This window comes from Cervus elaphus, chromosome 2 (assembly GCF_910594005.1).
Source record: "Cervus elaphus chromosome 2, mCerEla1.1, whole genome shotgun sequence".
Taxonomy (NCBI): Eukaryota; Metazoa; Chordata; class Mammalia; order Artiodactyla; family Cervidae; genus Cervus; species Cervus elaphus.
In genome coordinates, this window is record NC_057816.1 from 13,645,554 (window position 1) to 13,665,799 (window position 20,246).

Sequence of the window (20,246 nt, forward strand, 5' to 3'; positions counted from 1 at the left end):
CTGAGGAGAGCTCTGGGTAGAAGACAGGGATTTGAGAATGGTCGGGATGGGGATAGATGAGACCAGGGATTTTGCTGATGTCTGTCATCCTCAGAGCCTGGATACACAGCCAATAAGCACCTACTGAATAAACCATGAAATGAAGCGAGAGCAGTGGATAAGATCACCCAGGGGATGTGTAGAGTTCACAGAGGTGAGTCCAGTGCATAGAGGAGTGACCCCATGGACTACAGCCCTCCAGGCCCCTCCATCCACGGAATTCTCCAGGCAAGAATACTGGAGTGGATAGCCATTCCCTTCTCCAGGGGTTCTTCTCGATCCAGGGAAGGTTTTTAACGAATATACCACGATTTGCTAACCTATTCTATTGTGGATGAACATTCGAGATGTTTCAAGTTTTTGCCTTTTATGAGTAGAGCTCTCATAACAAACTTGTGTACATGTCTGGTTTGGTAGATATATTCACTCACTTCTGTTGGGTGTACATCCGACAACAGAATTGTTAGGTTATACTGTATGCTTTAACACATCCTGTGAAACATTTTTTTTCCTCCAAAGTGGTGGTATCAAAACATACTCCCACCAGCAATCTAGATGAGCTCCCCAAATTCATCAACATCTGAGTAGTCAGTCTTTTAAAATTTCAGCCATTTTGGCATGTTGGGGGTAGCTCTTTGTGGTTTTTACTTTGTATTTTTCCAGTGGCTAAAGATGTTGAACACACTTATTGGTCATTTTGAGATCTTTTTCTGCAGAGTGCCTCTGCAGGTTCCTTGTCCATTTTAAATTAAGTTGTCTCCTTTTTTCTTATTTTTAGGAGCTATTTATATATTTTGTATTCAAGTCCTCTGTCACATATTATGTGTTTTCAAATCTCTTTTCAGTCTGTAGAGCACTTTCATGCTTATTTTTTTAATAAATAGAACTTCTTAATTTTAATAAACACTAATTTCTAAATCTTTTCTTTTATGATTAGTTTGTGTGTGTCCAATTTGAAAAATCCTTGCAAAAAGAAAAGAAAAGAAAAAATCCTTGCTTATCCCAAAGTACTGAAGATACTTTCTTCTTTCTTTCTTTCTTTTTTTTTTTAAAGAAACTCCTTTTAAGTTGTAAAATTTAGGTCTATGACCCATCTTGACTTAATTTTTATGTATGGTATGTGATGTAGGAATTGTGTTTCATTTTTTTCCCTATAACCAAATCCAATTGCTTCAGCAAAATTTACAGAAAAGAATATCTTTGTCCATTGAGTTGCAGTGGAGCCTTTGTCATAAGTCAAGTGAACTGTATAAGTGAAGGTCTGTTTCTGAACTCCATTGATCTAATTGTCTAGTCACTAAAAAACTATGCTGTCTTGGTTATTATTGCATTAGAGTAAGTTTTGAAATCTGGCAGTTTAAGTCCTCCACCTTTGTTTTTCTTTAAGGTTTTCTTGAATATTTTAGATCCTTATGAATATTTTAGAATTTCCATATGAACTTTAGAATTAGCTTGTCAATTTCTCCCCAGATAAAACTGTTGAAATTTTGAATGGGAATGTATTAAGTCTACAGGAAAATTTGGAGATAAATGGCGTTTTTCGAAAATTTTGAGTTTTCCAATCCATGAACATAGTATGGCTCTTCATTTATTTAGATCATCATTAATGTCTCTTTAGTAATTTTCAGAATTCTTCTGCTTCATTGGTAATTATGTCTCCAGCTCCCGTTTCCTCTTAGTGGCAGGACTTAATTTTGCCAGTTACGGTAACTCAGTCACTTCCCCTGACTTCCAGTCCACAAGCATGATCTTCCTTGCTGGTTTTGCATGGTGGCCACTGTCTCCACCCTTATTTACTGTTATGCTTCAGTCTCATACAACCCACATTGCACGTCAGCCCTCTTAGCCTCTTGCCCTTTCCCCCGGAGGACACCAGAAACTTTCTGATGCTTTTACTCATACCCACATGGGAGTGTAGGGTTCTGTCTCATGTAATCAGGCACGCCCCTGGCCATCTCAACTCCACATTCTGGCTCCATGCTGTCTGGACACGGTCATCTCCAGGGGCTTTGCTGTCTCCTCACGTTACAGCGTGGGATTTGAAGAAGCTTCAGTTCTTTAATTCCTCCTAATTGATCTGTGGTTTTTGGCCCCATCTCTGTGGAACTTAGTTAACAGGGCACAGAGATGGTAAAATCCCAGCCTGGGGCTAAGCCTTCTCTTCTTCCTCTCCCCAAACGTCTCCCCTCAATTCAGAAAAGTCTCTAATCTCCTCTATGTGTGGCAGGAAAACCATTCTTAAATATACCAACACATTTCTCCCAACTTTATAGTGTGGGGTCTTCAACTCTCAGCTCTATGTCCTCAAGTCCCTGCTCTTGATTGTGAAGCCAAATTCTGCTGTGATCCCCACCCAAATCTGCACATGCATGATCCCAGGATGGAGGGACTCCTTAAAAGGGGGCCCTTCTGACCCCAACTTCGTCCCCACTCTGTGACTGATTAGCACTTAGCCATCCAGCTGACTACTTCCTTTGGGAAGACCTCATGGAAGGAGCAACATTAATATAGGGTTTTGAAGACGGAGCAGAAGTTTGTTAAATGAAGAAGCGGGGTGCTGAGACATGCAGTCCTACCCCGGTCTCTGGGATGAAGAGGCAGGAGGAGGGAGGGGAAGGAGTTGGTGGAATGCACTTGGGTTTGGACTGTGGGGAGCTGTATGGTAAGAGCACAGACCCTGAGGTCAGATGAAGCTGGGTTCAGATCCCGGCACTGCCTTTTACCAGCTTGGTGGCCCCGTGCACATGACTTAACCTCTTCAAGGTTCCCTGTCTTCAGTGGTAGAGTGGGGACATGAATGCTTGCTTAGTTAGGCTCAGGTGGGGACAGAACAAGGGTGAGGATCACCTCACACAGAGCCCAGCATCCAGAGGTGCCCTTTTGCTGTGACGGTGCGACAGTTCCCCAGGTCTCCTGATCAATATGGGACAACCCTTTAAAGCCCCCAAAGTTAAAAACAAAACAAAACAGTCATTGCTATGAGACCAGATCAAGTTGTAAGCACAGTTTATTTCCCTCTGTGGTATGAGAGACAAGCCACCTGCCAGGGCCTCTAAATACCAGGTGTAACTGTCCCTTTGGCCTGGACACCCAGCCCAACTCATCATACCTTCAGAGATGGCTTTCTCCCTAGGCTGGGGAGGGGGAGCGGGGTGAGAGAGGGAGTACTGAGAGGCTAGGGGAGGTCCCGAGCCTCCCAGGGGAGGCGGCCACCACAGCTGCGGCCCGTGGATGCTGACCAGGGTGCCACGGGCTGGCCTCAGGCCTCCCCTGCAACCTCTCCAGCCCTGGAGGATGTGCAGGGCTGAGGCAATAGGGCCTCCAAACAGTTCTGCAGGCAGCTGGGGGCAGGGGTCATGCCTGACTTAGACTTCAGACTTCTGGAAGCCCAGGGGAGCTGGAAGTGTCTTAAATGTCATCTGGTTCAACACTTTCTTTTCCAGGCGGGAGAACTGAGGCCTGATGACATGGCAGCAGATTATAGAGCTGGTCCTGGGGCCTGGTGACCCGAGGCCAAGCCACCCCCCCCCCCCCCCCCCCCCACCCCCCCCCACCCCCACCCCACGCCCCGTTTGGCTCTGTGACCTCGGCAGCTGGACTCAGTTCTCCCTATTCTGGGTTCTCTGAGCTTCATGACTGTCCCAAGGCCTGAGGGCCAGGGCGGCCCCTGAACCCGTGTCCCAGTGAGGCCAGGGTTTCCAAAATGAGTAGAGAGAAATCCAGGGCGGCATCGGGAGGCATTTTCTGATGAAGGGCGGCGCCCAGGGAGCAGAGGGGCACATACCCTTGACATCAACTAGCTCTTTTAGGAAATAAACCACTGCGGGAAATGTGTGGGACAGACATCCCCAGGGACTCCACTCGGTACCACAACATGAGAGGACTGGGGCGGTGGGCAGCCACCAGATAACCAAGGCGAGGCTGGGGAGAGGCTGGGCCCGGGATGGCGGGGTGGGGCGGGTGGAGGAACGTGGGGAGGCGGGAAGGGGGACGGGGGAAAGTGAGGGAGGCTGGGCTCCAACCGCCAGAGTGACCGTCTACTCTGAAGGCTCCTTGGGTATATATGCCACATTATCGTAGGCGGGGGGAGGAGAAGCTGCGGGGCTGGGGATGTTGAAGTCTGTGCTGAAGGCGTTCGGCAGGAAAATCACAGGCTGCAAAGGAAAAGAAAACAAACCCAGGCAATCCTGGTGGCTCCGGCGCCTTCGGGGAGCTGTTGCAATAGTGCCCTCTGGTGGGTATTGTAAGAACAGCGCCCTAGTAGTGAACGCTCCGAGGATGAATTGGCCCCAGGCATCAGTTCAACTAAATTTCCAAGAAGTATTTCCAAGAGGTCACCTATGATCTGGGCATTGGAGGTACAGCAACGAAACCGAAAGGAGTCTCATTTCTCTAGGAACTAAGGTTCTGGATTTCTTTGTCTCTGGACAGCCCTACACTGGTTCAAGGCTTGGATATGGCGCCGGCAAGGCTTGAACCTATACGGTTCAAGGCCGGATACAGCGCCGGCATCCTTGTAGCCTCTTCGCGGCGGCTTCCCTGCCTCCAACCCCTACCGCTCCGCCCTGCTCCCCGCCCCTGCAGTGGGCAAACCCTCCAGATTGATTTCCCTGAGCCCCACTCTACTCACCCTCGCCTCTGAGCGTACAGGCCTCTGCTCAGACTTTCAACAGCTCCACACCCCGTTTTGCACAAATCCACCTCCCAAGCGGGACCCCCACCCCGTCCCCGCCCACACTATGGCCTGCATGTTTGTTTCCGCGAAGGCTGACTTTCAACTGGTTCCCTTGCCACGAAGGCCCTTCCTCCATCCCCTCTCTGTCTGCACTGTCCTCCAGTTTGGGGAAAACGGAGGTCAATGCCCACCCGAGTCGTGCTGCCCTTCCTGATGCCCACGTCTCTTGACCCGTGAACTTCTGGAGGGCCCCACTCATCCCCGACAGCGATCCTCCTCGTCCCCAGCGCCCACCTTCCAGGGCTCCGCGAGCAGTCGCACAGAGCAGCGGGTCCCTTGATGCTGGCGTGCCCCTGTGGCCACGAGGAAAACCTTCCCGCAGAAACTCCTTTGAGTTCCCGAATGTACCGGATGTACGAGTGGGGCGCTCTTTGAAGGGCCGGGGGGAGCGGGGGTGAGGCACTCACCGCGTGGGCTTGGGCGCGAGTGGCTTGGCACCCGAAGTGGGTGGCAATGACCGCAATGAAGAACTCCAGTATGGTGAAGATGGTAAGCACGGCCAGATAGCCCCTGCCTACATCCTGGGGACCAAAACCCACAGTCAAGGCCAGCCAAGAATTCTAGAACAGAGGAGGAAAGAGGGCCCAGAGCGAGCCAGAATAACGTGCCCCAGATCACACAGCCAGCCGGTGGCAGAGCTGGAGCGGGTCTCCCTGCTGCGTGATGCCTACTCTCCCTTGAACTCCAGATTGCTTCTCTGCGACCCGCCCCCCACCCTCCACTACGCCCACCCTTGAGGTAGGGTCCTGGGGTCCATATCCACTTGGGGGGCTCTTGGGATTGGCAGGCTCTGCTGACGCCCAGGGCCCCACAACCTCCTTCCCCCGCACCCCCGCCTCCTCCTGGATGTGGCTGTTACTCTTCAAGTTTTCCCACTGCTGGGGACGTTCAGACAACACACCCAGTTAGTGACACCAAAATCCATGAGCAGAATGGCCGTCCCTGCAAAGGCCGCCATGGCGCTGAGAATGTTGATCCCCAGACTGCTCCTCACCTGCAGGGGTAGAGATGGAGGGGAAGGAGGGGAGAGGGGAGGCGGGAGGAGGAGGAGGGACAGGAGCCTCCCACAACAGGCCTCCCGCGGCCCCCTGGGTCCTCACACCCATGCCCGTACCTGCGTCCTCCTTGACCTCCTTTCCTCCTGTCCTTCCCCGGGGACCTCAGGCGAATGGCCCTGCTGACCACTCCCCCCGCCCTTACCTTGAATCGTCTTCTTAGAAGCTGCTGGGAAAGGGGCCTGACCTCCTTCATGGCCTCCCTAGGTGGGGTCTGCAGAGGCTCCTTGCCCACCCATTACTATGCTCCACCTCTCAGGCCGAGCATCCTGACGGTGCAGCTACCCCACGGGCAGGGGTCGGGGGAGGCCTTCTGCTGTGGACACTGAGGTTGGGAGAGGTGTTGGGGTCGGTTCCACGTGGTTCCATGCAGGGGCTGGCAGAGCAAGCACTGCAGACGCCTGCCAGGCACCAGGCAGGGGAGACAGATGCAGGGGCTGTGAGCCTGAGATCTGGGGGTTGAAGGTCCGGGCCTCGCCCTCTTCCGGAGGCTCCGGACTTGGGACAAAGTGGACCCCTGGGTGGTCCAGGCGATGGCTCAGAGGTCACCCTCCCCATGCTGCTGGAACCTGATGCTCTTTTGACCCACTAGCTGAAGCCTTCTGGTTAAATAGCCCTAGCCTTAAAGTGGGGACCACTCACGGGTGGGCTGGGGATTGCAGGATTTGCTCAGGTTCAAAGACCCCGACTCCTCTTTTTCTGGATGACAGGGAGGAGGTCGTTGAGATCAGAGCAGCCTCACACGTAACCAATTAACTGATGAATGAATCCAGCAAACTTCTGTTGAGCACCTGGTGCCTGCCAGGCACTGTCCAGGATGCTGTGAGCTTGGGGCAGAGTAATTCAGCTCTCTCTCCCCGCCCCCATCCAGACTTTACAGCCTGAGCTGGGGGGGGGATATAAGTTTGATTCTGAGGGTTCCCTGTGTCCAGTCCTGTCCCATTACAATCCATTCTCCACCCAGCAGCTCTCAGGAGTGTAAATAGAGCACCGATTCTCCTGCCCCCTGGTGGCTCAGACAGTAAAAGATCTGCCTGCAATGCAGGAGACCCACGTTTAATTCCTAAGTGGGGTAGATCTGCTGGAGAAGGGAATGGCAAACCCACTCCAGTATTCTTGCCTGGAGAATTCAATGGACGGAGGAGCCTTGTGGCCTACAGTCCAACTGAGTGACTAACACTTTCACTTCTCCCCCCCTCCACCCCCGGCTCCAACCTCTGTGGCCTCCCACTGCCCTTAAACTTGACTCCACCCACGAGTGTCTCCCCACCTTTCCCTCTCAGTTTAGTTCCTCTCACTCAGCCCCTGGTTTGCTGTAATCCAAAGACCTGGCCCCTTGTCCACCCTCTAGCCTGGGATACTGGTCTCCAGGCTTCTGTATGGCTGCTGCCCTCTGAACAATGAGCTCAGCAACACCTGCTCAAGGACTGCAGACTCTCCCAGCTGAGCGGAACCCCTCACATTATCCTGGGGCCTTTGTTCAGCACTTTTCACTCTGTAAAGACCTTATCTGTGTGTGTGTGTGTGTGTGTGTATTTTTAGGCGGGGGTTGGGGGTGTCTTACCAGACATTAGAATGTAAGCTCCATGAGGACAGGGACTTGACTCTGGTGTGATGCTCAACACTCTCCCATCCAAAGCCTCTATCGCCCCCAATCACCCGCAGAAGGCATGGAGCTGTCTAAGATGTTGACCCAGTGCGTCTCTAACTTCTCCGCACTTCCCTTCCAAGACTTTTGCCCCGGTCAAACGGAGTCACAAATAGTTTCCACGGTGACCCTGCCCATACTCCGTCCTTGCATCCTCATGATCTTCCTTCAGGATTCCTACATGCCCACCAAGGCCCAGATCAGCCATATCCTGTTCAGGAGGGCTTTTTGCCTTGTCCTTTTCTCTGGGCCACGAGCACTTCATCTTAGCACTTCAGACCCTCGCTTTCTGCCTCTTATGGTATTTTGAAAGTGCCTCTTGGTTTCTTCTCTCCTGTAGGCAGGGCAGGGACTGTGTCTGGCTGTCTGAGTGTTACCCCATGCCTGGCCTCCAGCAGCCCCCTATGGAGTGCGTGGTGAGGAAGTCTTTGGAGGCAGGGCAGAGTGGAGCTGGCTGCAGCCCCACTCTCACCCCTGGGTCTCCCACTCAGACTTACCAGGCAACTGGTGTGGTTCTTCTCGGCTGCCACTGAGAGGGACCCCGAGATGATGAACTGTGTGGGGAAGCGGGTATCCTAGTGAGGCTTCAGCGGGGACAATGGGCAGGGCACACCATGCCTGGCACTATCAAGGCCATGGGTATCAGGGAAAGGCCAGCAGCCTCCTGGATGCCACCTTCTTGGCCTCCTGGCCAGGCACTTGAGATCGCTCTGTGAGGGTATCCCATGGTTACTACGGGCCCCTGTTCAGGGAACTAGGGCCATGGCTTGCAAGATGAATGTTTTCGCTGACATTGTATCATCAGTAGGGAAGGCATTGCTCCTTCAGACATTCACTCATCAGACATTTCCTGAGCAGCAGGCATGTGGCAAGATCCTAGCAGAGTTCAATAAGACAGACAAGATCTCTGCCCTCATGAGGCTTCTATTCTAATTTGGGAAGATGGACACTTAGCAAATAAACAATCAAGAATGCTTAGAAGTTTGAAAGATGGAGGCTGGTTAACTACAGGTGTTTCGTGTCCTTATCCCCTGCCTTCATCCCCTTCATTCCATCCTTTTGGTGGGGAGCAGGCTAAGCTCTATGCTGGGAGCTTTTCACACACAGGAGTGGGGTCTGGGTCAGGTCATGATTAAAGTTTGTGGCTGGGAGTTAGATTTAGGCTCAGGCCCCCACCCAGGAGCCGCTGTGCCTAGGAGAATGAGGTGGAGGGTGAGCCTGGGCACAGCCCCCCGCCCAGATGGCCCCGGCACTTACGCAGGCTCCTCCCCAGAAGGGGACGCCACCTTCGATGAAGAGCATCCCCACGTGGCCGCGGCGGACCATGAGCAGGACGCCGCCGAAGCCCAGGTGGATAAGGCCGATGAGAATCTGGACGGTCTGCGGGGAGCAGACGGCGGCTCAGCCAGGCGGGCGCGGCGGGCTCCACACCGCCCCCTGCCGGCCTCAGAGGAGAGCATGGCAGGGCCCTGCAGTCCCGCTTTGAACCCTCAGCGACTCGGAAATGAACTCAGATTCCCTTCTTTTAAGGAGACATCATTATAACAACTGTAAAAGACACGGTATTTTAAGATGGAAAGCCAGTTCCCCACAGCTTTCAGGACCCACCCTTCTGTTTCCATGTCTCCACGGGTTTGCCTTTTGCTCCGGCCAGGTCTCAAGCATCCTGTGTTGCTGCTTGGTTTCTTAGCCCTCATGTCAATGGCTCAGCAATCTCTGCGCTGACCGCCTCACCGCTTCCTTCCTTGTGCCCCTGCAGCCTGCACAGATATCTCCTGAGTGTTTTTCTCATTGGAGTGTCATTGATGCATCCCAGTCACGTGCAGGAGCTGCCGCCTACCACCTGGAATCTGGACTTAGGTTTTATATTGATTAGTTAATCAATTAATTAAAGGAGTAGTTTCCCAGCACCTCACTGATCCATTCTCAGAAGCGGGATGGTTTTCCCAAGGATGAGAACAATGTGGGCTTCTGATTCATGATGCCACATTTCTTTCTAAGTGGGTTTTTTTTTTTCTTTTTGTTTTGTTCGTTTGTTTTAAAGTATTTATTTATTTGGCTGCTTTGGGTCTTGGTTGAGGCATACAGGACCCTTCATCACGCAGCATAGATTCTCTAGTTGGAACATGCAGGCTGCAAAGTGCCCAAGCCTCAGTAGTTGCAGCAGGCAGGTTGTGGGATCTTACTTCCCCGACCAGGAATTGATCCCTCATCCACCTGCCTTGCAAGGCAGATTCTTAACCACTGGACCACCAGGGAACTTCCTGTTTTCCAAATGGTTTTGGTAACAACTGAATCTAGAACTGTGTGGAAAGGGACATTGATGGCCCCTGAACTCAGCCTCTGTCTAATCCAGGTGGTGGTGGTGGTTTACTCACTAAGTCGTGTCCAACTCTTGTGACCCCATGGACTATAGTCTGCCAGGCTCCTTTGTCGATGGGATTCTCCAGGCAAGAATACTGGAGTGGGTTGCCATTTCCTCCTCCAGGGGATCTTTCCCACCCTGGAATCAAACCCGGGTCTCCTGCATTGCAGGCCGATTCTTTACTGACGGAGCTACTAGGGAAGATCCTAATCCAGGAGCCCTGTCCATCTCCTGACTTCTAAATGGACTCCCTTAGTGATGAGGTGCTCACTGTGGTCCATTTATGGGCAGTTCAGGCTGTAGAATCATATCTTAGGATCATGTGCTATATATATGTCTTCCTAACATGACAGCCAAGCATTTGTACATTTAAAGGCATGACCCTTTGAATCCTCTCTTTCCTTCTCTCTTCGGTCACATGTCTTCCATCTTTTCTGTGCCCTTATGGGGCATCACGTCCCAGGTGCCAAGGCCACTCTCCTCCTCGGGTCCTTCCCCTGCTACTGGATCAACACTGCTATTCCAGATACTCCTTGTAAGACACCGGCTGCCACTTACCAAATGCCTGTCTACACTAAGCGATGTGCTGGGTGTTTTAAAGACATTATCTCTTTTAACCCTAATGTGATGAGGTAGGTATCCTAAAATTATTATCTTGATTTCAGAAATGAGGAAATTGAGGAAAATGAGGTTCAGAGATATTCAGTAATTTGTGCGAGGTCTCCCAGCTAGGAAGTGGCAGGCCAACTAATTCTAAAGCCAGTATTCTCCCTGGCTGACATTCCCTAGAACCTATCTATAGTTTCTCCTTTTTATATTTTTCAGCAATTTTCATTTGTCTCAGCAAAGCCCTTTGGGGGTCATTGTTTCCCAGAGTCTGTTCTGAGACTTCCAGTCTCCAGCAATGGATCCACCATCTTTGTCCATTGCTTCTGGTTCATTCTTGCCCCAGTGGAGTTGGTGCAGCCTTTAGGCTCCTAAGTTCCAGCATATTCAAGCCCGAGCCTTGGGCCAGCGACTGGCTTTGATGAACCTAAGCTCCCTAATCTGTCCAGTGGGAACTATAATCCCTGTCTCACAAGTGGTGTTGAGACTCTAAGGAGACTATGCGTGCAAATTCCTTGGCCCAGCGTGCGCACCTCTCGGGGGGCTCTCAGTAAATGAGAGTTGTTATCACTGTGGTCATCACCACCATCATCATCAATTAAACTATGTTTTCATCTTCCACTAGGACAAACCGAGGCTGAGGGACAAGCTGAAGACACTCCGCATGTAATATATAGATAAATATGTGTATCTATCTATCTGTCTATCTACTGATCTCCCTCCAAGAGATCAATATCTCAAGGCTATCTAAGGTTGGACTGTCAGCCCTTCACGAGCCAAGAGCTGGCCTTGCTACCACTTCAGCTTCATCTCATCACCCTCCTTCCTCTGCTCATCACCTTCTAGCCATGTCCACCTTCTATTTTGTCCTTGAACAAGCCACCTCAGGGCCTCTGCACTTGCTGTTTCCTCTACCTGATGAGCCAGTCTCTGTCTCCTCACTTGGCTGGCTTCAGCCCAGCATCTAGATTATTAGCTACAATGTCATCTCCCCAGACAGACCTCTCTGTCTGTCTTTGCTAGTGTTGCCCCTCCCCCATGATCATTTTTTACCTCACTGCCTCATTTGGAGTTGTCTCAGTCATTTGTTCATTGGTTTACTCTCTGTAAGCTCTGCAGAATGGTCCTTGTCTGCCTGGTGCATGGCTGCATCCCCAAGTCCTCACTGCTGCTGCTACTGCTAAGTCACTTCAGTCGTGTCTGACTCTGTGCGACTCCATCCCTGGGATTCTCCAGGCAAGAACACTGGAGTGGGTTGCTATTTCCTTCTCCAATGCATAAAAGTGAAAAGTGAAAGTGAAGTTGCTCAGTCATGTCTGACTCTTCGCGACCCCATGGACTGCAGCCTACCAGGCTCCTCCGTCCATGGGATTTTCCAGGCAAGAGTACTGGAGTGGGGTGCCATTGCCTTCTCCTCAAGTCCTCACTAAGCACCTACCAATTGCTACCCTGGTGGCTCAGATAGTAAAGAATCCACCTGCAATGCAGGAGACCTGAGTTTGATCCCTGGATTGGGAGGATCCCCTGGAGGAGGGCATGGCAACCCACTCCAGTCTTCTTGACTGGAGAATCGCCATGGACAGAGGAGCCTGGCGAGCTGCAGGCAATAGGGTTGCAAAGAGTCAGATACGGCTGCGCAACTAAGCATAGCACATATCTCCAAGGTGCATGAGTGCCCCCTCCTTGCCCAGCACCTATGCCCCAGGTGGCTGGAGAGACTGTTCTTACCCCCAAAGCCTTGGGCTCTCCCGTCAGGAATGTCTCCCCGGGCCGCAGGTCTGGCGGCTGGGTGACCCGTGGTGTCTGCGCCCCCAGCGGCGGCTCCTCGTACTGCATGATCCCTGGAGGCTGGCACAGGGAGGTGGGCAGGATGGCTGGGGGCGGGCGGAGGCCGCTGGCGTTGCTGGGTGGGATGACGACAAACACGCCGTTGCTGGAGGGAGCCGTGGACATCGTGCTCAGAAAGCCTGGGAGACAGAGGCTCCGGAAATAATAATGATAGTGATGATGGTTACGCATCTGCACAAGAGACTGTCAGTTTATCAACAACCTGCCTGCCTACCTACCCCTGTTCACTGCAGTCCCCAGAGGCTGGCACCAAAATCTCTGCTCAGTGAAGAAGGGAAGCTTCCCTCAGGGAAGTAAAGGGGTGTCGGAGGTCAAGGTGAGGCAAGGCCAAGACTTGAATCCAGTCTTTCTGACCCTAGAAACCACATTCTCCATCTCTGTTATTATTACATGGAAAGGCCCTTTAGGAGGAACATGCATTTAAATTGCCTCCTTTGCCCAGAGAGGGCAAGTGACTTACTCAAGGACACACAGCTAGTATGAGCCAGAGCTGAGCATCTCTTCACAGGGGACTGGAGCTCACCCACCACTTCCTGTCCCTTAGCCCAGGGCTAATGAGCTTGCATAAATAATCCCCCTGGGCGATTTCCTCCCGTGGGAGCCTTCCTCTTGGCCACCCAAGCAATCACCATTATAGTAGACAAGCCATGCATGGAGTATGGAAACTTTATGCGTAGGTGGCCTGAGCAAATGCTTTAGGGAAAACCACCCAACTGTCAGGAGATGGGCTTACGAGGACCAGCAGAGGGATGAACCTGCCAGATTATACAATGAAATGAAGAACAGGCATCTTTCTCATTGACGTTAATTGGTTCAGCACACGACTCTGCAGATAGAAGCTGGGACTTGAATCCTGGCCCCTCTGGGTATCAGGAGACCTGGGGGCAAGATGGCCACCTGCCCCAGCCTCAGTTTCCTTATCTGTACAGTGGGGATAAGAACACTGAGAGATAATCTCATAGGGTTTGGTGTGAACTAAAATAACACACAACCTTGAGAAAAGCCATCCTTCAGAGTCTAGCCACGGCTAGGAGTCAAGCACAGGGTCCATGCCCTCAAGGAGACTCGTGTCTGGTGGGAGGAGCAAGAGAAGCTTGTAATTGAGCCCAGCAGATGATGACAGCATTGACTGAGCACCAAGCTCGGGGTTGGGAGTAGGAAGAAGAATTAACAAGGCATATCCCTTGGGATGGACAGGTGCACACGGCTATATTTAAAATGGATAACCAACAAGGACCTACTATATAGCACAGAGAACTCTGCTCAGCATTGTGTGGCAGCTCAGATGGGAAGAGAGTTTGGGGGAGAATGGATACATGTATATGTATGGCTGAGTCCCTTTGCCATGCACCTGAAACTATCACAATATTGCTAATTAATCACCTATACCCCAATACAGAATAGGAAGTTAAAAAAAAAAAAAAAAAGAATGTCCTCTCCTCAGACTCTGGCAAGGTAGAGCAGGGCTCTGCTAGGCCAGGGTGCTGGTGGAGGTGGGAACTGATTCCACCTCATTGGTTGTGAGCTCAGTCGTGTCTTCAGGGAGGACGCAGACCTGAAACTCGGGTCCTCAGAGGCAGCTATTCTCTGCTCTCACCTCCCCACCCACGTTCCTTCCCTTTTCTCTTTCTCTCGTCGTCCATCTTTTTCTTTCCCCGCCTATTGCCCTTTTCTTTCTTCACCAGACGTATTTGAGAAGAGTAGGCGACAGCTGAGGATGTTGTGAAAGAGTCCCTGGTCTGGTAGTCCAAGCACATGGGACCAGAGTGAGATGCTGGGAGACGGAGGGTCTGGGTTGAGGAGAACCCCTCCTGCCCCAGGAGTCCTCACTTCTTGAGGTGTGAATAATGAGCGTTTAAGTCCTCATCTCATTCTAAGGGAGAGAAGGCATGGATTGTTAGCTCTGCTTAGAGATGCTTCCCTGATGGCTCAGCAGATAAAGAATCTGCCTGCAATGCAGGAAACACAGGGGACATGGGTTCAATCCTGTGTGGGGAAGATCTCCTGGAGAAGGAAATGGCAACCACTCCAGTATCCTTGCCTGAAAAATCCCATGGCCAGGGGATCCTGGTGGGCTACAGTCCAATGGGTCTCAAAGAGATGGACACGACTTCCTCATGCAAGTTCATTTAAAGAAATCACCCACATTCTCACCATCACCTGAAAAGGATATTTAGCACCAGAGAGGGAGGGAGGGCATAATTTTAGAAAAAAAGGACAAAATCTTTAGGTGGAACACATTTAACTTGGTGCTGCTTTGCCTGTAGAGTTGTCATTTCATCAGGGACAAGGTTCACTGGTGGCTCAGATGGTAAAGAACCTGCCTGCAACAGGGGCCTGGGTTTGGCCCCTTACTCAGGAAGATCCCCTGGAGAAGGGACGGGCAACCCACTCCAGTATTTTTGCCTGGAGAATTCCATGGACAGAGGAGTCAGGCAGGCTACAGTCCATGGGGTTGCAAAGAGTCGGACACAACTGAGTGACTAACACTTTCAACACAGGTGAAAACTATGTCTGGACCCATGGTGATTTGGAGCGCATCTGTGAACACTCTCTGGGGGCCCAAGAAGCAGCACCATGACCTACACCCTTCCTGGGCTCTCCAAGGGGGTCAGAGGGGCCTCAGAAGGGAGCACAGGCATAAGTAACAGCATCTCTCCCAGGTGGGTGGTGAGAAACTTGCTAAAACTGAGACCTCACTCCCCTTTAGATGAAAAGAAAACACCTACAAAAATAGGCTCTCAGCTGATGTCGCGGGTTAAGAGGCAATGAAAGTGTCACAGAGCTCCTGAGACTTGAAATTCTCTACTCACCCCTCTGAAGCTCCCATCAGCATCGCCACACCATCAGGCCAGGGACCACCGTTCTGTCGGGTTCCAGAGGTGCCCCTAGCTATGTGCCACCCAGAAAGAGACTCTATTTTCCTTGCGAATGAATCAGCCAGCTCACTGTAAGCCCTGATCGACGTGTGTCAGGGACAGGCAGGTGGAAAAGGGGCAAAGTCATGATCCCCTGTATCCAGGAGCTTACCAGATACCCACCAGGGGAACGGGTACCCAGACATCAACAAGGTGTGATGTGAGCGGCTACACAGCCTTCTGCAGTTTGTGGACTCCTCATGCGTATGGGAACCATGGAACCTTATAACAGCCCCTGAGGTCAGGGTTAATCAGTCCATTTTGCAGACCAGTAAACTGAGGGTCAGGGCTTCTCTGGTGGCTCAGTCAGTAAAGAATCCACCTGCAATGCAGGAGACCCAGGTCTGATTCCTTTATTTGGAAGATCCCTTGGAGGAGAGCATGGCAACTCACTCCAGTATTCTTGCCTGAAGAATCCCATGGACAGAGGAGCCTGGTGGGCTACAGTCTATGGGGTCACAAGAGTCAGACACAACTTAGTGACTCAACCACCACCAAACTGAGGGTCAGATATTGTAGTGTGGTCGAGTGGCCCAGGCCATGGGCCCTGAAATTGGACATAATTGTCAGAGATGTTAAAACAAAAGTTTCAGCTGACTTCAGATACTGGAATGAACTTTGCCACAGACTACCTGGTAGAACTTGCCAAAAGCAGGTGGTTGTGAACCTATTAGGTGACTTTGCCACCTTCACCCACATGGCTGGGAGTGGAAACTGAGAGCGGATTTTGGAGAGAATATTTAGCGTGATCTGAATTTAAATACAGGGGAAGGAAAGGTTTCCTGTTCACCTTGAGACAAAAGGGAGGGGCTGGCTTTAAGGACAGTTGGAGAAATTGACATGCACTCCTGCATTTTGGGCCTCCCATGATTCTGAGTTGAGGGAGGGGTTTTGGGGGGAGATACATGGGAGAGAGACCCCTCCCAGTGATGAGGGGGCGCATCCAGAGACCTGGTAAAACACCTCTGCAGAGAAACTGGCTCGAACACTGCCAGCCTCAAAGGAGGGTGGTGGGTCCTTGCAAGAGCAGCAGTTAGTTCCCCTGTCCCTTCATCTCTTCCATCTCTCCTCCTTCTGCAGCCCTGGAGAAACTGCAGTCAACCAGCTAGGGGGAGGGGAAGTTGGGAAAGCCGGGGAGAGGTCCTCCAGGTCCTCTTCTTACCTGCCGTATGCTGGGCTGAGGAGCCTGTGCGCTAAACTCCTTGTGACCTAACAGGATATCGGACCCTCCTGTGACCAAATCGGGGGTGTTTGCCTCATATGAGAGCAGCCAGAAGAGTGTAGTGACCATCCCAGTTTCGATCTCACATAGTCGCTGTGAGTTTTAAAAGAAACTGCCCGCCTCGAGTCCAGCACAGTGCCTGGCAAGTAGGGGGCAACCAATGCTTCTAGCCTCTGTTGCTAGTGACATCCTTATGAAGTAAGTGCTATCTCCATTTTGCTGATGAAGAAATTGAGCTCAGAGACATTAAGTGATGTGTATGGTCTCTGTCCAGTGACTTCTTCGATTCTTTGTGAGCCTCAGTTTCCCCATCTGTAAAATGGGTCCCTAAAAATCCCTTCTGGCGCTCAAGCCCTGCTCCTGTGGAACCTAGGGTGAGGTGAACTGTCCTCTCCCTGGGGGCTTCTCTCCAGGACCTTCATGGGCAGGCAGAGACACGGGTGGCTCAGGAGAGAGGGCTTATTACCTGTTGTTTTGAACATAAGCAAGGTGACCTGCCCAGGGTCACATGGTCAGGGTAAGGGATGGAGCTGGGATGCAAACCTAGGTCTTCTCACTCCACCTCCGGCTCTTTCCCAGTTCCCTGAGGCCCCTCTGATGTGGGGGCCACACTGTACTGACACAGAGCTGCACAGAGAGCTCCAGGACACTGAGTCCACTGGCTGCCCTCCCCGGAGCCAAGGTGCCCTGGTCCTACACTGATTCATGGACCCACCGCCTCTGGCTGGGCCAACTGCACCTCTCAGCTGCCTGGACTTGTCTTGTGAGCGTCTCTAAGCATCAACTTTACTCACGAGGCACCAGAAGCAGTTTTGTTCATTCACAGTCACAGCAGCTGGGAAGGGGGAGGTGTTACCAGCTGGAGGAGAGAGGCTCTTGATGAAAGGCAAAGGGCACATCTGGGGGTGGGGTGGGCGCTGCACATCTTGGAGGGGGCAGCTTTGCCGAGTGGCTGAGATCTCAGGCCCCAGGGGTTAGCCTGGGAAGAATCCAGCCTACCCCTCTGCTCTATCAGCTGCAGGCCCTGGGGCAAGTTGCCTAACCTCCTTGAGTCTCAGTTTCCCCATCAGTCAAGTGGGCGACTATGATGTTGGTGGGAGGTGAGGTGCTCGAGTCTTCTGAGGATGCCCCATCTACTCCCCCCCCCGCCTCCTGGCCCCACCTCTGTGTCGATGGGCAGGAATTGGTCCCTTCTCTCTAAGCCTGAGCCTGTGGTGTCAGGCTGGCAGAAAGCTACTAGGCTTCTCCAATCCCAGCCCGTTCAGGACGGGTCAGACCTGCTTTGCTGTCCTGGAAATGATGCTGTCAGATGCACACACGTGTTGGAGGAGGATAGGCCTCCCCCCACCCCTACTGCCTGGCCCCTCTGAAGGTTTCCACTATGCTCTGCTGCCCACTCTGCATTGAGGGCCTGGGGGACAGCCCCTTCCCCTTGCTGGGCCTCTGAGTCCTCATCTATAAAAGAGAAAAGTGAAAAGTGAAGTCGGTCAGTTGTGTCCGACTCGTTGCGACCCCATGGATTGCAGCCTACCAGGCTTCTCCGTTCATGGGAGAGAAAAGAGAGGTGAGAAAATATTTGCCCCTAAGCCCCTCGACAGCTTAGAATCTGCCAGGTCCTTTTCTTCCCTTGGAGAGGGGAGGGACAGGGTTGGAATCACCTTTTGGCCTGCCTGAGGGGAGGGGTGGGGCTTGGGGTAAGGGAGGGTGGGGGAAGCTGAGAGGAGGATTCAGGTTCCCTGAGAGGACAGTTGGGGGCCCAGGGTCTCAGGGGATACCTGAGGCTTCTCAGTGACTGGCTTTGAGGAGAGAACATCTGGCCGTGGTCCTGAGCTGAGGGTCCCCATCAGAGGGAGGCCAGGAATTCAGAGGCCTGGGAGCTGTCCTGCCCACTTAGTGCCGGGTGGGGAAGGACCCGGGGTCATCACCCTCTCCGCCCAGTGGTCTCCTCCTCTCTACTTGCCTGGCTTCTGACATGCCTCTGCCCCGGATCCTCTGTCACACCTCATGTCTCCTCTCTCCCCCACGTCCCCTGTCTTCTTCCAGGTCCCCTGTCTTCTTCCAGGTCCCTGTCTTGTCCCAGATCCCGTGTCTCATCCCAGGTCCCTGTCTCGTCCCAGGTCCCTGTCTCGTCCCAGGTCCCCTGTCCCGCCCCACGCCCCATCCAGCCCCACGCCCCCTGTCCCACCCCTCACCCCCAGCCCGCCCCAGGCCTGGGCCCTGCTCCTGGAAGGGCAGGTGTACTCACCCGGCTGTCACCGCCACCGTGCCCACTGCCGCCTGTTCCCCGCTGCCGCCTGCTCCCCGCTGCCGCTGCTCTTCGGCTGCCCCTCCTGAGTTCACACATGCTCCTGTGAAAGCCTTGCAATTCGTGTGGGGCTTGGAAATCCTCTGCTGTGAGCTGCCACCTCTGGGAAGTTCTCAAGTCCCTCCAGGCTCTGCGGCCTCACCCACCCAGCCTGACCCACCCAGGGGCCCAGGAACCTGCTATTGGGACCATGGGCTCCAGGGAGCAGGGCCCCTGTGGGCATCAGCTCCTTCCCTCGACGTTCAGAGGGGAGACTAGGCCCGGAGGAGCCAGTGGCCTGCTGGGGTCCCACTGTGAGTGTCAGAGCCGGGATCTGGTCTACAGGGGTCCCCGTCGGCCTCCACCCTCTTGCTGCTCAGGATGGGGGAAGCCTGAGAGTCACCCGGAGGAAGCGGCCTGACTTCTTCCAGCTGAACTTGTCTGACATCGGGTAGTCAGTCCCCTGCTTTCCCATGGCAAAGCACAGTGTGTGTGACTGTAGGAGTGAGTGTGAGCAGGTGTGAGTACATGTGTGTGAGGGTGTGGACGTGTGTGTGAGGGAACATGTGTGTGAGTGTACCTGAGCTTGTGAAAGCATGTGTGTGTGTGAAGTGCATGCATGTGAACATGTGTAGGCATGCATGAGTGTAGGTGTGTGAGTGTGGGTGTATGTGAGTGTCTGTGAGCATGTGACCATGTGTGCAGGTGTGACTGTGGTATGTGAGTATGTGGGGGTGTGAACTTATGTGAGGGTATTGGAATGTGTTAGCATGTGTGACTGTGAGTGTGCATGCCCACAGAGTGGTGTTTGAGTGGTACAGGCATAAAGAATTTGTGCACCAGTTTCTAGATTCAAGTTCTCATCAAAATAGCCCCTGTGATCTCTGGGCACAGTCAGGGAGATGGTTTGGGGGTGGACTGGAAGGGCATGGCCCCGGCTGGCTCTCAGCTCAACCAGGTATAGAACAGTCTGATTGCAGAAATGGGCCTGGTTCTCTTTCCCTCCATATCCACGCCTCCTGCAGCTACAATAGGAGTCTAGTTCCCCAGACCCGTGGATCCGGGCTGCCTTGGGTGCAGCAGAAGTGGCCGGTGCCAGCTCTGACCTGAGGCCTCAGGAGGTGTCACCTGCTTCTGTCCTCTTCAGGAAACCAGCCCCTGCCATGCAGCATGTCCCGGCCAGCCTGCTGGAGGACGAGAGCCAAGCCAGCCCAGCTGTGCCCGCAGAGGCCCCAGAGTGTGGGAGAGCATGGCCAAGGTCAGCAGGGCCCTCTGGCTGACTCTGAGCTGAAAACAAACACATGGGTGAGCCTAGATCAGAGCAGGAGGCCTGCCCAGACAACCCAGTGACTGGTGAGCAAGAATAAACGCTTATGGAGGAATGCCATGGAGGTTCCATGGTTGTCTTGTGGTCCTTCTCTGGCGATAGGTGAATGAAGAAGTCTGTTCTCCCGTGGCGGCCTCCTCATCTCTCACATCAGCAACTCTGTAGGCCAGGGACCAAAGAATCTGTGCTGACCCTTCAA

At 52.8% G+C, this 20,246-nt stretch overlaps 1 protein-coding gene across 2 annotated transcripts; it reads right to left on the bottom strand.

The window, feature by feature from the left end:
• Positions 1-4,046: 4,046 nt before the first annotated feature.
• MS4A15 (membrane spanning 4-domains A15) lies at positions 4,047-12,430 on the bottom strand. 2 transcript variants are annotated; one of them, XM_043919910.1, is made up of 6 exons: positions 12,177-12,430; positions 8,735-8,857; positions 7,975-8,031; positions 5,676-5,768; positions 5,182-5,295; positions 4,047-4,193 (listed from the first exon to the last, which is right to left on the bottom strand). In XM_043919910.1, the coding sequence occupies exons 1-6, from the start codon at positions 12,399-12,401 to the stop codon at positions 4,077-4,079; spliced, it is 729 nt and encodes a 242-aa protein (XP_043775845.1). In that variant the 5' UTR covers positions 12,402-12,430; the 3' UTR covers positions 4,047-4,076. The 2 variants fall into 2 exon arrangements, with proteins under 2 accessions (XP_043775845.1, XP_043775854.1); XM_043919919.1 differs by lacking the exon at positions 8,735-8,857.
• Between the last annotated feature and the right edge of the window lie 7,816 nt (positions 12,431-20,246).